The sequence below is a fragment of the Ciconia boyciana genome, chromosome 1 (assembly GCF_034638445.1).
Source record: "Ciconia boyciana chromosome 1, ASM3463844v1, whole genome shotgun sequence".
In the NCBI taxonomy this organism is placed as follows: Eukaryota; Metazoa; Chordata; class Aves; order Ciconiiformes; family Ciconiidae; genus Ciconia; species Ciconia boyciana.
Window position 1 is genome coordinate 116,687,656 of NC_132934.1, and position 17,562 is coordinate 116,705,217.

The 17,562-nt window shown below is 47.6% G+C and overlaps 1 protein-coding gene across 2 annotated transcripts in view; it reads left to right on the top strand.

The window, feature by feature from the left end:
- Window positions 1-9,084: 9,084 nt before the first annotated feature.
- HUNK (hormonally up-regulated Neu-associated kinase) overlaps window positions 9,085-17,562 on the top strand; it is a 60,028-nt gene continuing 51,550 nt past the window's right edge. For both annotated transcript variants that reach the window (XM_072845254.1, XM_072845263.1), the window contains exon 1: window positions 9,085-9,615. In XM_072845254.1, coding sequence (XP_072701355.1) covers window positions 9,346-9,615 — 270 coding nt within the window. In that variant the 5' untranslated portion in view covers window positions 9,085-9,345. The remainder of the gene's footprint in view (window positions 9,616-17,562) is intronic.

Consider the following 17,562-nt stretch of genomic DNA (forward strand, 5'->3'; position numbering starts at 1 on the left):
ATGTATATGTGTCCAGACTTTTACAGGGAAATTAAACAAAATCATTTCACCTTACAGGGATTTTACAACAAATAAACTTATTGAAATAAACAAACCCCTCAGATTTTGGTAACTGTGCTATGAGGGTTCTTCATGCTTGAGTGAGAAAGTGATCTCTCTCAGGCCGTCTGTTCTTGATCCTGCAAAGAAAGCATATCACAGCTACCTCCATGACAACAGCCTGGCACATATATGCTCAGAATTAAACCAACACTGAATCATTAAATAGAAGAAGCCCATGTGACAGAAAGCCCTTATTAACACTAAAAGAATTTCAAGGTAACAAAGAAACACATTTCTTTTCTCTTTTTTTTTTTTTGAGTTCAGTCCAGTTAGTCCTCCTTTTAAGCATGCAAAGGAAAAAAACTGCAAGCCTGGCATCAAGCTGAAATACCTGTTGATTGAAGTATCTATGGACTAAATGGAGGGTGGGAAACAGGTACTAATTAACTCACCCAGGCTTTTGCCATAGATACAAAGTCTGGTCAGAATCAGATGATGTCAAAAACTTGTTAGAAAGTACCCTAGATCACAAAGGGATCGTACTATGTTCCAACCAAAAAGCTCTGACTCTGCATAATCATCTGTTTCCAGTTGAAATTGGATGCGTTCCTCCAAGTTATCCCTCCGTTCACCTATGCTCGGCATGGCTGCCTGCTTCCTTTGCAGCAGCATCACATCCTTCCTTACGTTGTTTCTGCTTCCACCACTCGCCCTATATACCTGCTTCAGCCTTTCAGTGTTTGCGAAGCTCTGGAAGCAAGGCTCAAAAGCCAGATCTTTGCCTTTTTACTTGCATGAGCTGTCCTATTAAAACATGTATCTCATAAATAAGGAAACTGGGAATTGGTCCCATACTTATTTTCATGTTTGCAGAATGCTGTGCAGCCTTTTCTTTTGCGAGTTAAGAATAGTCCCATATAGATTTTTATGCTGATTGTGAATTGTTAGAGATTTCAGATACCAAGTCCTACTTAGGTAAAATCACACAAACAGGATTCATAATTTAAAATTTAATTCATTTTTTATCAAGCTAATATCACTTTGGAAGTGTTTCAGGGCTATGCCAGGTCCCGAATGTGCGCCAAAGTATTCACCTGTAAAATATTGTGCACTTCATAATTGGGTCTCCCAGCTCTGAATTTCTGATGTGGTTTCAATAGTTAGGGAAGTTGCACACAGAGAGACGTGACTGCAGCAAGTTAACCATGATTTGCAAATGAGATTTGCAATAATCACGCAGCAAGTCTATCCATATACAAAGGAAGACGCTTGAAAAATTAATGTTTTTAGTTGCAGAGCACCAAGATGAATTTTCATCGCTTAGTACAAGACTGCATTCATTTCAAGGATTTTAGTCTGATTAAATGTAAAAGATTTCCCAAATTCTAATTAACGCTAACTATACTAGCAAGATCTGTATTTATAGTAGGTTTATGATGGGATTTGTGTGCAACAGTCAGAATGATGGTTGGCTGAACTTTGTTGTTTTTCCTTGCCACGCTATGCAATCGGGAAGATGTATCACTTCTTATATTTTTCATAGGGGAAGTGTTGCCCGGTTAACAGGCTACATACCCAGTATATTATGAGCCTATGGGAACCTGTTTATTGACAGTATGGATAACAGTAGTTACTCTGCATCTATTAACCACGGAAGCCTGGGCCAGAGCCAAGATGTGCAGAGCTGCTCTACGTAACACCCAGGTAACTCAGCCTGAGCTGAATCGTAAGCGGGTGTTTGACACAGTGCCGCCAACTGCACCCTGCGCGTCTGCTCCTGCTGTACACCTCTGTGCAGCAATCTTTGCGTCCCTTAAAGGAAGGTCGTTGGGTAGGAGCTGGAAGGAACACGACTAAGTTAGTCCCTGTGTGCATCTGGCTCTATCTGACACTTTGCTGTCGTCGTCCACGGAGGAAAAGCCTGCAGCAGGGGCTAAGGCAGTGCTAGCAAAGAGAGTGAGTGAGCGGTTTGACCTGAGCACTTCAGATCCTGTCCCTAAGTAGTCGCCCTCCCATAGTCCGTATGTATAGAGTATGTATCTCTGACAGTTTTGTGATAGCATGATGTGTACTTTTACCACTGTAAAACTGCTTTCCAACAATTCATTCTTGTCATTAAAAAAAATATTTCAGGCTTAAACAAAACATAGAAATCTTAGTTCAGGAGTGAAATCACTGGTTTGTTCCCATTTTAGCATGGATGTAAACAAGGTGCCTGGAACATTTCTTGCAAGAAAGCCTTTAAATAGCTGACTTTCTCTGACTGAAAAAATGGCAATTACTATAGGTGCAAGCGCACTGCAGACATGGGCTGATGCTGCTCAGTGGGCAGCAGCAATGGGAGAACCACCAGTCCTACATTAGACTCTGTGGTACTGGGATATTTTCTGACTTATTGCCAAGAAAAGGGAGAAGAGTAAGGAGATACAATCTTACGGCTTGAAGGCATCTTGATTCTGAATTTCCATCGTGGCAGGTTACTTGCTTGAATGTTGTCTGGCACGACATTTACAGGATCATTTGGACTAGCATCAGTCCATACTCAAATGTAAAGCTTTATTTCAAATACACGCTCATCTTTGTTCTCATTATGCATTTCAGTCACTCTTAGAGCACAATAACAGTGTGCCAACGTGACACCATGGAGTGACCCAAGAACTCCACCAAAGGGGTTTTGTCAGCATTCGTAATACCTCACACCTTTTTCTGCATGATATGCTAATTCCAGCGATTCACAATAGTCTGATTTCCTTTTTTTTACGTGTCATCCATCACTGATATCTAACAGCTTTTGAAAATATGAAGTATTTCACATAGGCATAATTATACAATACTCGTGTTCTCTCATGTAAATGAAAATTAAATTCAAGGTCCTAAATTTTATGACACCATGCACTGCAAGGAGGGTTTCACAGCAGTTTAATTTAAATTCAAAAATTGATCTTCTTAAGTAACGAAATGTGAAAAAGAATAACAACATCAATACAGCAAAACCCTACTATTTGCTTTGATATTAAATTCAATTTGGTTTATGATACCTCCAAGTCATCACATGCTCTTGATTTTTATATTGGTTGGGGAGAACTGTGTTACAGAAGCTGCAGGGCAGAGAGCAAACTGGAGACTTTGGTGGGAGCACAGGAATAGCAGAGCTTTTGGTGCTTGAAGACACAGTGACGGATAACACCATTGCCAACGTATTTCTGTAAAAATCCTCAAGTAGTTTCAGTCTTACTTAGGTACTTTTGCCACATATGTATATATTCTGAATATTTTTGAGGGCAAAATTTGTTCAGTATTTTTCAAATACAAGTTTTAAGCTTATGAAAGCTAAACTGTAGAAGTCCTTTTCCTGCAACAATTGAAAGGTGAAGTACATTCATCCTCTATGATTACAAGACTACATGGATTTAGAAATGCTACTGTTCCTGTCAGCTGAATGGTATCTGCAGTACCGATACGTAGGCACATAAGTCATAACATTATCAGATGATACTGGACACCACCGTCATACTGAAAGGGTTGTCTTCTTCACTGCTATCCATGTTGCAGTAAAGGGGAGAAAGGGCACCCGTGCTGAACCAGGTACATCATCTGTTATTGTGGAAGTGCCAGTAAACTTAGGTTCTTGTCAGGCTGAACTCAGACAGGGATTTAAACACTGTAAAAAAAAACCAAAAAACATGTCTTATAAATTCTTTAAGAACAAATACAAATACACTCTCACTTCAAAAAATATAATAAACCGAACCCAAATATTACAAAATTAGACAGCTAAAAAAACCCCCAACAAACAAAGAAAAAAACCGCAAAAAACCCAGTTATTTTAAAGCAGAACAAAATACCAAAGACAGCATAAGCATAACAGGATGACTTTTTAAACTGAAGATATCAGTCCTAAGTTAGGGTTTCTCCTACAACCTGACTGAAGTCAGCAGTTAACCACTGACTTCAAAAGGCCTGGTGATATGGCAGGTACATGGTAAATTACCCACTTTTAATTTGACCAGAACAGAACTTACTCATTGCTCTTGTGCAGCATACTTAAGAGTTTACTTTGCTTCTTCATTTACCATCGTACCTTTGAAAAGAGCTGAGATTTCATCGTTCCTTCACTCAAGGACCTTGGCTCTCTTCAGGAGGACGAGTGAGAGCAATAAACTTGAATTGCACATGCAGGTGAGGCGCAAGGAGAATTCGAGCATCCCAGGCGACAGCCCCGTGCTTCCGCAAGAAGTGCTTGGAAAGCTGCCACCACCAGCTGCACCAGAAGAGGCAACAGCATGGTAAGGCGAAGCATTGTGCTGATGGGCTCTCAGGCTCACAAATGTTTCCTTTGCAGTGCCATGTTCTGCCACTGGACCAGCGTTTTTCCAGTTCTGTCCCCAGCCACATCCTCCTTGAACATGGTACTGTAGCCTGGGAACTCTGCTGTAGCATTTAACCCCTTGAAGGATTCAGCCCAGGTAGACCTTGACATTGGGGATTGGGCCCAGGGGCCTCAGTCTTCCTCGTAGCTGCAAAACTCCCAGTTTGCAAGCCGATAATACATCTTACTACAATATTTTAAAATGCCGAAGATGGCAAAGGACAATAGTGTCAGGGTAACTCTGAATTTCCTCGCTTTCATGGGTTTAAATCAAGCTCTAAATTATTTTTAGTAGCTTGTTATTACAGCTTTTGCAACCTGAAGACAGACTACTGCCTTTAATTCATTAGTAATTTCAACAGTTAATCAGAAAATGTCATTACCTAGAAAGACTGCAGCTCAAAATAAAGCACACTGGAGTTAAATTTAAATTAAAGCATGGACAGAAATGAATGCAGCCTTTGATCCCCCTTCCATCCAGACTGCACCCTGATGGGCACAGCTGGACAGGATAGAAATCGTGAGAAGGCAGCAGTCTCGCCTGTTTAGAAGGATACTGTCAACTCATTAAGTCCTCAAGTTGAGTCAATTAAAAAAAAATATTCACTGGGTTTTTTCAGAGCTCTCCTAACGTTTGCTGCAATGGCCATTTCTTGTCAGTTTTATTTTTAAAAAGAGGTTGATTTTCAGGTGTTTGACTGAAAAACATACCATTAACATCTGTTTAATCAACAGTGGCCAAAGCCATGTTTCTGTTAGCCGAGTGGGAGCTGTGAGCCTAAACAAAGGCACATAGCTCTCTCTGTCTGAAAGCATATTGCTTTGGGCAAGGGAAGCGTCCGGTTTGTTTTGCAGTGTGTGAGGTTCCCCCCTTCCCCAGGTGGCACCAGCAGGGAAGCAGACGGTGAAGGCACATGGTCTCAGCTCAGCTCTCCTATGCCAGTAAGGACTTACTGACGCTGATGTGCATCCCTTTTTGGGCATCCATAGTTAAAGATGCGGAGGCCGGCGTGGGGTGGCTGAGAGGAGCTCTACAGCCAGGGAGCGGAGGATGCAGGCCTGTGCATGCTAAGCATCTCTTGCTGCGTAGCACATATTGCCATTTAAACGATGAGCTGGTCTCCTGCTGCTAACTAATGCGTTCTTTACCTTACAGCTCTTCCTGCCCAAGGGCACGCTGGTGCTGTTGAAACGGGGCTACGCCTTTCCTCTGTGCTCCATCGCTGCGTATAAGGATTAGCCAGAAGCTGCATCCAGGCGTGTCTTCCAGCATTTTCTTGGGCAGCCATGTTTCCTATTTCCTTGTTCCAGTTCTCTGCATAGGAGACACTTGGGAATTCTTGCATTGTCTGTCTGAAACATGTATTTGGTCCATTACAAGAACAGCTATATCGCAAATATAATTGCAAACCCTTTTAGCGTAGTCATATCTTTAAATAATATGGAATATAGCCTCTCCACAACTGGAAAACAATATGTATTTTTTATTCTTTCAGTGTAACTGTCTGCAGTACAGCTTTTTCTTTGGTTTGTTTTTTTTTTTCCCCATACAACAATATTGTTAAAAACCTCACATATATCATGCTGACTGGAGAAGTCTGTGACACAGACCCAGGCTCACCACTGAAAAATCTCACCTTGCCACTGTCCTGACCTGTGCAAGGATTGGGTTGCCATCCCTGCAAACACAGGGATGCTCCTTGGCACCTTCCTACTTCCAGCTTTGATTTAGGAAACATCAATAAAGCCCTCTCCTGGACCATTCAGATTTGTTGGTAGCCAGATTTATCAATCCCAGTTGATTCAGGAGGGCCAAGAAGGTCTGATATTGGGGGAAATTTGAGGATGACATTGGCATGGCACAGTGTGGTGCACGAGTACCTGTGCTGCCTCACCGTGCACTTCCACTTACATTTCTCTGGTGGCCACATCAGTAGAGGAGTTGTCTTAAACTTCTTGGCACTTTTAAAAAGACTGGATCAGCTCACCAACCCTGTTTATAGCACAGCAGCACAAACACGCTGGCACAGCGTTGCACCGTTGGGGAGAGCAGGGGCAGGACTAGTTTTGCTGTTAGGGATGTGTCATGTCAAAGTGCACCCCAGCTGCAAGGAGCACAACTTCAGCACAGCAGCCATCAGTTCAGGCAGCGAGTTGTGGTCCTGTGTCCCTGTGCCTTCCCACAGGGGACTAAACTGCTCCCGGGATAGTGGTAGGTCAGAGAATGGGCAGACTTTTATTTTAGGTGGCTGTGTACTGTAATATTTGTAAATTTATCCAGAGCTTAGGATGAGTGTGTGTTTTAAAACCAAAATATTATTTAGTGGCTTTGGAGCTTTCCCTTCTCCAGTTTCTGCCTACTGGGACAATGCTGGATTTCTGTTTGAAATGTCATGTGAAAACATATTTCATTGAGTGTGGTGGTGCAGAGCCAGTTCCAGGGTTCTCAGCAATGGAACGGCTCTGTATTTAGCCACAGGAAATAGATTTTGGACGGGTCAATAAAAGTTTCAGGGAGCTGAAGTCGGATGGTGGAAGGTGGCCAGCTGAGCTCCAGAAATTTGTGGTGCGAGTTTGCTTCCCCAGTTCTCCTTCCCTGCACTCTGCCTTGCAGTAAGGGCCTTCATCCCACACAGCGAGCAGCCACCACCTCCACACAGCATGGGCACCCGCTCCCTCCATCTCCTCTTCTCCTCTTCCCAGCAGACTAGACGCTTTCTTACCCCTCCTGAGCTGCAAGGAAAGAGATGGGGTCTGGATAAGGACATCTCTTAAGTGTGGGGGGGAGACCAGCATGACTCCCGACACGGCTGGGCCAAGAGGGCTGACAAGGTGAGTGGAGAGGGCTCCTACCAGTTGCACCCTGACCAGCCCCAGCCGTGGGGTCATCAGGAGGTGGCAGGGCTCAGAGCCTCCAGCAGCAATACCTCTTCCAGTGCAGGCAGCCCGGAGCTCTTCTCCACCAGCCCCCCGGGCAGCTGCCCACCCTTTGCCTAAAGCCAGACCTGGATATGTTTTAATCTGATGATCAGTTGCCTGGGAAGCCTGGACTGACGGGGGGAGACTACAAATTCTTATCCATTACGACTGGCATGGTAAAATCATGACGTTGCTCAGCTCTGGCTTAAATTAGGAAGTTTTACCAAAGCAGTGGTGTCAAGGAAGGGTGGTGTGGAAGGAGCACATGGCTCATCACCACCTGTGCCAGCCACAATCCGATTAGTGATGCAGTTAGACTACTCCAGCAAAGGGACCGGAGGGGTATAGTTCTCCCAGGGAAGTGATAGGAGCGTGGTCGAGACAGAAGCAGCAAAGACTAATGGACAGCAGCGTGGTGTAAAACTGGTATGGCATTTTTGAGGAGCAAAAGAAGAGCTTCAAAAGAGGCGGCAGAGCGTGCGTGGGGCGAGTTGTGCTAGCCGGCCTGCTAGTGGGAAAACCGGCTTCACGTGGGGTGGGAGTGTGATTGCAGCAAGGCTCTCAGCCGGTTTTTATCAGGTACTACAACAGCATCTTTACGGGAGGTTTTGCTGACATAGCTCGCATCTGTTAGGGTGCGCGTGATGTCTTTTTTTCAAACTATGAACTAATGCAACTACACGGACAAAACTTGAAAACGTAGATTAAGCTTAAAGGTAAATAGGGGTCCTTGATTACTTTCTTGCTGATCCCATGCTAAAGATAGGCTCTGTTAAAAATCCTCCATGCCGTGAGGCATTTCAGTGCATTCACTGTTTTATTAGATCGTCCACAGCATGAGCTGAAGGTTGCTAGCATCGCTGGCCGTCGGAAACTCAAAGCAGGGTAGCCCTGCCGGCTCTTTCCCGTCTCCCATTCCTGCTCTCCCTCTCCGTGCGCCTCCTGCTCGCCAGCGCAGCCTCCAGCTAGGTGGAAGGGGGCTGGGCGGCGAAAATGGCAATATACCCGTTTCTGCTCCCTCTCCACGAGCTGGGGAAGATCGGTAGGGAAATGACTGTCCCCTGGACGCAGCCGGTGGCGGATGGGTGCCCAGGTCGCCTCCTCCCTCCCGGTCCACCGAGCCCTGGAGAGCATTTGGGGGATGCAGAGTGCCGGAGGGGGGGGGAGCTCGGCCAGGAACCCCGCGCTGCAAAACGGGGGGGGGGGGGGACGCCGCCGGCAGAGGAGAGCAGAGGGCCGGGAGGCATAAGATGGAGAAGAGGGTGGCGAACGAGGCGGGGAGCGGGGCCGGAGCCCGCCGGAGCCCGCCGGAGCAGCGGGCGGGGCGGTCGCGATCGCGATCGCGTGGCGGTAGCACGTTTCCCCGACACGGGGGTGAGCAAGACTCAGGAAACGTGCTCGGGAAGGAAGGTGGGGAAAAGCGGCACAAAAGATATTCCCGGGCAGCAATAAAACAGAGCCGCAGGCAGACGGAGTCACGGCGCTGCCCGGGAGCCGGGACCCCTGGTTTAATTCCGGGGGGGGTGCGCTGCTACCCCCGGTTCGGGGTGCGGGGCGGAGGAGAGGCCAGCCGGATTTGAACATACCCAGGCTGCCGGGTTTGGATCGCATCTGCTCCCGCCGCGTGCGAGCGGATTAAATTACCGCAAATTCAAACTGAATGAGCCCTTTCCCCCTCCCTCCGCCCGGCCCTCCCTCCCCCGGTCCCCTCCTCCCCGCTCGGCGCGGCAGCCTCACGCCTGCAGCCGCTGCCGGCGCGGGGCAGAGCAGCGGCGGGCGGGAGGCGGGGAGGCGCCGGATCCAATGAGGGGCGGCAGCCCGGGGCACCGCGCCGCCGGCTCGCCCCAGCCCCGGCCCCCCGCCGGCCCCGCTCCGCCCCCCCGCCCCTCCGCCCCAGCCTGGCCGGCGGCGCGCTCCCCCGAGCAACTTTCCTGCCCGCCCGGTGACCGCCCCGCGGGCCGGGGGCAGGCGGCGCGGCAGGGGCAGCGGCGGCGGCGGCGGCGGCAGGGCCGGGCATGCCGGCGGCGGCGGGCGACGGGCTCCTGAGCGAGCCGCCGGCGGTGGCGGGCGGCGGCGGCGGCGGCGGGGAGGCGCGGAAGGCGGCGGCGGGCGCGGAGGGCAGTTTCCTGGCCGCCTGGCTGAGCGCGGCGGCGGCGGCGCCGCGGGAGCGTCTCCGCGACTTCCAGCACACCAAGCGGGTCGGCAACTACCTGATCGGCAGGAAGCTGGGAGAGGGGTCCTTCGCCAAGGTCCGGGAGGGGCTGCATGTGCTCACCGGAGAGAAGGTACCGCGCCCCGACCGGGGCCGCCAGCACCCCTCGGGTGGCTGCCGGCACCCCGGGGAGTGTGTGTGCGTGTGGGTGGGGGGGTGGCGGTGTGAGATGGGTGCGCTGGGTCTCGGCCGGCCGGGAGGATGAGCCCCCGAAGGAGAGACCGAGCCGGGGGGCGCCGAGCCGGGGGCGGCGCGGGGCTCCCCCGGGCACCCGTCTCCCAACTTCCCCGCCGTGCTGCCGCACGCTGCGGGCGTGGAAACGGCGCTTCCCTCCCTTCGCATACTGAGATTTCCGTGGCTGTAGTTTTGCTTTCCTCTTGAAATACTTTAGTCGCCTTGACCTGTTTTGTTTTGGTTTTTTTTTTTTTTGGTCCCCTGTTTGCTTGCTTGGTTTTTTGGTCAGAAGTGTGTTTTTAATGGTGAGACCTGTATTGCTGAGGAGCAGTCGCTGTGTGCAGTCTAGTCGCGACATTTAGCGTCTAGGTAGGTACACGCAGGTACTTCTTGCTCATCAAAGCGATGGGAGATGCTGCGTGTGTCTGCAGGAGGGGGTACAGCTCGGCGGTTAGAAGTTGTTGGTATCGCTGCACGGCAAAAGATGCGACATGCACCCTGCAGGTTTTTTTTCCCCAGGGTGCTGGTAACAAAAGTCCGTGGAGGGTCTCTGCTTTTTGTTATTATCCAGAACCCTTCAGTGGAGGCTTCTACCCATCAATCGGGATATGTCACAACATTCTAAAGAGTAGCAGGGGCTTGGCTGGGCGGTAAACAGCAAGGACGAGCCCGCCTAGGGCCCCCCCGATGAAGAGTTGTTGGAGCTATCTGACTTCTGCCTCTGTTTTAGCAGATCCTTGACGGAGGGCTGCCCAAAGCGGGACGCCTTATTGTTACTGAAAGCTCCTTGGACCAGTTGGGGCTAAGTACAGTGTAATTTCCTCCAGCTCTAGCAGCGCTGTGAATGTGCTGCTGGTACGATTGCATCTCGGTAGCTTGCATTCCTGCACTCTTGGATTTTTTTCCTTTTCTTTTTTCATTCCAGTAAATTTGTCGCGGAGTGAGATTTAATGTAGGGCTCCGAATTTAATCATGAGAAAAATGATAAGGTTAGTGATGATTATCATATAGGAATGCAAAAGAAAAAAATTTTTGCTCTCTTCTGTTACCAAGCGTGTGCTTCTCCTTGGTAACAGATACATCCAATGATCCTCCAGTTGATAAAAGGCACATGCACACACACGTCCTTCCCACCTCCACGTTTTTGGATTGCTACATTTATCTCAGTCTGTTAAGAGGGGAAAAAAATAAAAAGACCCACCACGCGCCGCTCTGTCTCAGCTCCCAGGCCTGCTGCTTTTTTTTTTTTTTTTGGTCCCCTCAGTGTCTTGAATAACACACACTGTGACAAAGTGACAAGCAGAAACTCTAGGAGAATCACGCTTCCTTCCTGCTGAGCCACCGCGTCCGTATTTGTGGACAGGCGTGATGATCCCTGAGCTCCATCTGACCTGGTCTTGTACCATGGGATCAAAGGAAGCTCTTGCTGTCGACTTCAGTGGGTGAAAGATCAGTCGCATAGTTTCAAATTGACTAATCAAAAGGTCCATCTTCCCAGAAAATCCACCTATTTAATTCCAGGTATTTATGGATAAGCAATTTGAGTTAATGGGTAGGAGATAAGAGTAATTAATGATTTGATTCAAGTGAGGTCCTATCTCAGTGAGGTTCCTCCCTCTAACTGGAGGGGTGAATGCTTTCCGTCCCACGCATGACCCCAAGTGAGAATTTCACCCCGCGTAGAGAGCTGATGGACACTCAGCTCTTCTGGGCATATTCCTCTGCCAAGCTTTTGTGTGGCCTCCAGCCAAAGGCAGCTGAAACGTGCCCAAACTGGCTCTGCCTCACAGCTGCCGGCAGCTCTGCCTACATGGAGCCCACCACGGGCGACTGAGCTCTGCCTGTGATATGAGGAAGAGAAGAAAAACATCTGCTTACCCGGACTCCTTTCTTTCGGAGTGCAAGGCTGTGTCAGAGAGGAGGCTGAGGCTGGCAAGGGTGGAAGGGGATGGGGAGCGAAAGTGCAAGGCAGCGTGAGAGTGGGGACCGGTGGCAGCAGGTCATGGGAGGAGGTTCTGTGGGAAGAGGATATTTTACATAAAAAATGTTTTATCTCCATGGCAAAGTGCTTCCACAAGAGCATCTTGATACATGAAGGGCCAGATCCATTGATTAAGCTATATTTGTGCCTTCCGAGAAATCTCGGTGAACAGCGGACCAGGCGCTGGGGGCTTAGGTATGACAGTGCCAGCATCTGAGCCCAGGTGCCACCGACGCTCAGCACAGACCTCCTCCGCCAGACATCAGGTGGCCAAAGTCAGGCTGGAGTTAACGGAGCTGTCTGAGACATGGCATCAGTAGCTGCATGTGACGGTTACCTTCTGTCATCTCTTCCTACCCACCTCCATCCACTCTTGGGAGAATCCCCCAAGAGTGACACCATGCTTCTCCAGAGGCTGGAAGAGAAGATTGCTCCATAAGGGCCTGATGCTGTCCCTCCTTCCATGGGGTGAGCCAGAAATTGGCCGTGTATAGTCTTCCAGTCCGCTCACTTGCAGAGGAAAAGTTAATCTGCAGGAGTGTATACTTAATACGCTCGCAAGTGGAGTTCAGCGAAGCAAAATGTGGAAACAAAGCCGTCTCCCGTGGACAGCTCGCTGGATCAGTGTAATTGCTGCATTTTTCTAAGCTGATGTTTTATGAGCCTATTATTCCAGGATTAGTGCCTGCATGTATTTTGAAAGCAAAACAAAAAAAACCCGACATCTGATTTTTGTCTTGTAAAGCCATTGTTGAGCAAGGGCATTGCCTAAATTTCAATAAAAATGCCATAATAGTGTAAGGTAGAGGTCTTACTACTTATGTCTGGTAGCTGTTTTGGCAGAGCCCGGGCCCTTATGGTCACTGAAACAGCTAACTTCAGTCAGGGGGGCCCAAACAGGTTTTGATTTGCAGCAGACTTTAGCAACTCCGGAGGAGTTAATGCGCATTATTGTTTCAGAAAATTGTGTGTTTAGAAATGAAATCTGTGGATTAATGAGTCCCCAGCTAGGCTCGGATCCATCGCACTGACACAATGCATTGTACAGAATCAAGGCAATGCGGAGTGGATGCCAAAAATCTGCCATTACCTCACCCTGAAATTGCTAGAAGCTAAAGAGGTCTTCAAGAGAGCATGAGATGTTATATACTGTGGGCCGAAAGCTAGTTACTTTACCAGCTGCTTCGAGGGCAGTTTGATGGAGGTGGGTTTTGAGTGACCTGTGTGGGACGGGAACCAGCAGCACGAGAGGGCGAGCTAAGGTGAGATTTTTAAACCTTCTCTATGAACGTCTTCAGCATTGGACGTGAAGTCAAATCTTTGACAGTACTTCTTGCGGTTTGTGTTGCCATAATGTCAGGCATGTTATTATTTTCTGGGCTTGAAAAATGTTTGGTAGTGCCTGATGCAATTAAGTGTATTTTAGCTGAGTGCAGGAGAATGTTGAACAGATTATTCTTTCCATTGCTTTTGAATAAAAATATCGCAGCCTATAATCTGACATTTTTGGGTAAAAGGCTGATTTGTCAGATCAGCTCAGGCAGTCTTTATTGCTAATCCTAAGGAAACATAGTTCCTCTATGAAGAGCAAGCCAATTTAGCTTCAAATTGTGGTTCTGAAACCCCGCTGAGTTAGCTGTATTGTTATTCAGCTAACTTTGGGAGCCTGTGCACAATATACTCTCAGATTGCTTCAAGCCTTCTGCTTGGGGCTCAGAAGGGTCAATCACCGGGCGATGGGAATTGGGCAAAGGCAGATATCACAAGGCAATATTTTTTGCATTTTTAGACAGCCGAGATTATGTTGCCATCACTGCGGTGGGGGTGGTATGAGGCTCTATTAGTAGACTGAATAGATTGTCTTATCTGCTGTGGACACTGATGATATGTCCGAATAACTCCATATAGCATTGCGGAGTGACAATGTATTGACAATATATTGAGCCAAAGTTCTTATAAACAAACTTGAACCGAGATTACATTTAATTACTTTTAGGTGTAATCTTTAGCACTACAAAAAAAGAGTCATTGAGGCAAATTGAATAATTCGATTTCTCATCCACCAAAAAATTTGTTTATCGTTTTCTTTAGCGTTATTGTTAGGCTTGAAAAAGGTACATTTTTAGTTACAGTTAGTCAAGTGGCTTTCTGCAACAGTGGGAAGCAGCAGCTAAAAATACAGTTTACCAGTTTCTTCTATGAAGGCAAAGCAATTAATATTAAAAGTGGCCTTGTCACAGAAGAGTTTGTGTTCAGAATGCATTTCTGTATTAAAGAGGTAAAAAAACCTAAGAAGAAGAGGTGTGTTTGGGCACCCTGGAGGTGCTGGGTGGGTAGGTGGGCAGAGCAGCCTCCCTGCAGAGAGCTGGAAACGCCTTTTGCCCCGGCGGGCCCTCCTGGAAGGAGGGAAGTGTTTCCAAAGGGCTCCTGCGTGGCTGTCGACCGCTCGCGGCACGCTGCGCTGCGTGCATTGTGCAAAATTATACACTGGCGTAGCAGGCGCGTTTCTGTGCGAACTTCGTGCCCTGCTTTCGCCTTCCGAAGCGCTTTTCGATGAGCACAGGGGGAGCGGTGTGGCTCCCCGCCTTTTCGGTAGGTGTGGAGCGACTGGGGCTGGAGCCACGGCCAGGGAGTCCATGTGAGGTGGAGCGGCAGTCAGGCAGGTTACGTGACTGCTCTACATCAGCCAAGCCTCCTAAAATGCTTCCCGTGACTAGGCACAGGCTGTCAGTTTAAGCAGAATTTACCTAAGTGAGAGTATAGAGAAGTCCGTACGCTGCAGTATCGGTCCCTGGCCCTGCACCCCACCTTTCCCATTGCAAGCCCCCTCCCACTGCAGACCCTTCTGTCCCCTTCTCGGGTAGGATGGAGGAGGCAGCTCCCATCTCAGTCCTGGTAACAGGACCTGTTACCCAAAGCAAAGGCTGGGCCGACTCGTTTTGCACAATTTCTATCTTCAAGCAACTGTTTAAGAGAATATAGGCAAGTGTACACAGCGAAATATGGACAAAAGTGGTGCCAGTAGACAACAGCAGATGTTACGATGCCATATACGCTTTCACATGTCACGGTGTTAATTTTGTCTTGAGTAAATTCACTGTTTTCCTGTGTCTTCCACCATCGACTTCAGGGAATGGAGACTTGACTTGGTGGCCAAAGGCCTTTGGGTGTGTTGGCAAGTGAGGTCTTGCCCCATTAATGCCCTTGGTAACCGTGCCTCCCCCTGCGGCATCGCTGCTCTGCATCTGGGGAACCAACACTGCTGGGGGCTTCCCATTGAGGGCTTCTGCGCTGGGACTTGCCGTTGTCAACCTTCTCCATATCTCAAGATCCAGGGTTACCCAAGTAGTAATGCTGGCTTAAAACCTGGGAAATTTAGTGTATACTCATATATAGTTCTAGGATCTGTACCTTTGTCTCATTTCTGAGTTTTGGGGGCCGTGAGTGTGTGTGTGGGGTCACTTTCAAACCATCTTGCCAACCAAATAGGCCAGGAAGTTACTTCACTGCAAACAAAAGTTGAGTTTCTAAGGTGGTCACTGGTCCTTTCCGTTCAACCCTTTCCTTTTTTTGTCCCCCAAATATCGTGAGGTTTTAGGTAAAACTGTAAAACTTGGAATGCCTTCATTGCTTTCAGTGGCTCAGAGGGTAAAGCCACAGGATCTTAATTTGAAATTTGATTTGTTATTTCATGTTCTTCCTCCAATGATACTTGCATATCAGTTTCCTAGATGCGTTTGTCCTCTCACTGTAAGTATTTCATTAGTAGTTCTCTTCTTACCTGTTTCTCTACAGATTTTTAAATTTTATCTGTATCAAAAAAGAGCTTGTTTTGAAAAGTGCTTACTGCAAATCTGCATGGTGGCTTTCTCCCAGGCTGCTGTTCACTTTTATTAACAGCTGCCAACTGTTGCACCTGGATGATACGCCACTCTTAATTATATGCACTGAGGGAATAAAATGAGGGTGTTTCTGCAGCCTGAATTTTGACATTTCCTTGCTTCTAAGTGTTTGCTTTCACAGCTTTGACACTATTCTTCTCACAGAGGTGTGTGTGTGTGTGTGCAGCTGCATAATTTGTATTGAAGCTACTAAACATATGCTTTTGTTAACATACGATACTTCAGAAAATGATTTGAAGGACACTGTCATGGTTGCAGTGGCATCAGTGAGGCCTTGGCTGGAAGCAGGACCAGAAGGTTGGTTGCTGTGTCAGCACAGGGTTCCCTGATACGTCTTAATGGAGTGTGCAAGAATTCGAGCGTAAGCAGAATAAATGCCAAACTGCTGATGTGCACCTACCTGCTCAGTTTGCTATATGATCACCTGCTAACTGTTCATCTGGAGAATAACCAGTTGCATCAGGCACTTGATATAAAGCCACGCTCTTCCCTCCAACCCTTTTCTATGTTGCATACTTGGCGTAAGTGGGAATAGGCTTTAATAGGCAAGAGAGCCTGTTCATTAGTGCAGTCTGTCTTCCAGGAAGATTGCTTTAATATTTTTCAGCTGTAGCTTGCAACTTGTTCTGCAGTGAGCTGAATTGATGCACATGTGGCAGTTGCTTATCCTCTTGAGATAATCTGCTTTCAAGTTTACATTCAGCAGTTTTAAGGATGTTACTAACAGTGCATGTCAGCAATGTGCTGCTTTTCGTATAGACTGTTATAATTTTAGTGGCATATGCAGGATTGAGGGAAGCAGAGTGTTTAGGTTGAATTAACACCAGGTGTAGTTCTTATGTGACGCTCACATCTGGATCCTTGTATTTGTTCTTGCAAGTTTTGTATTTTTAACATATTTAATGATATGTAAAGCTGTATGCCTGTTTTTGTAGGCACACGTTACCTATAAATGTCTTGGTAATTAAAGTATGTCTTGCTTTCTACGTCCTGCAGTTTGCCATATCTCCTTTTACACCAATGAGGTGGAGAATGCTACCGTAGCTTCACGCTTTTCAGCGGACATAACACATTAGGCATCTTTGCTTCTCTGCCCTCGTGAGTTACTTGTTAGCCTGTACTTGGGAAAATGGAGGTTACTAATGAGCAGCACTTACTCTTCACAAGGATATAACCCCAGAAGGAAAGCAGTCGTGAGATGGTGTGACAAACCTTCTGGCAACTGAATTGTAATAGTATGTCTAAAACCTGAGCTGTTGCGTTGTATGAACGACAACATAAAAATGAGCTGAGAGTTTACGTGCTGACTACGGTACTCTTCAAGGTTATGGAGAAGCATCTAAAACTGTCCAAAGCCAATGATTAGGTAGATACCAGCCAGAAGAGGAATTCGGTGGATTGCGGTGTTGGTGCTCACATAGCAGCATAGGATACAACCAAACCAAAGCAAACCAGCGCTGGCTAGATTCAGACCATCTCGAGTACTCTGCTGCTTGCCACGTAGCCACACTTTGCATTACTTCAACTCCAGATTGGCTTAGCTGTTATTTTCAGACAAGCTGAAGAGCAAAAACCCCGAACTTCTTGATTCTGTGGCTCTGTAAGACTTCTGCTGTGCTTCCCCGATGGGTTATCTGTTGGCTGATCTCCTCGAGGGTACCAACTTAGTGGTGCCAGTGTTTTAGGTGGGCTGATGGAGGTTGTGCTGGTGAAGAGAACCGGGTAGGTTTTTCCAGTAAGCTTTACTGGACTAAGAGAGAAGCCACCATCACAAGCATGGCTCTGGGGCCCATGCTAGGATGGAGGTACCCGTTTCTAAGCTGATGAGGTGAATGGCTGCAAAACCTGTGTGTTGATCTGCATTTAGGATCCGTGCTTGCAGGGAGCAGGACCAAACCTCGTCCTCACAGAAAGTCTGGGAGGAGTTACCATGGCCCCCCAAGGAGACCACCTGCAAAAAATG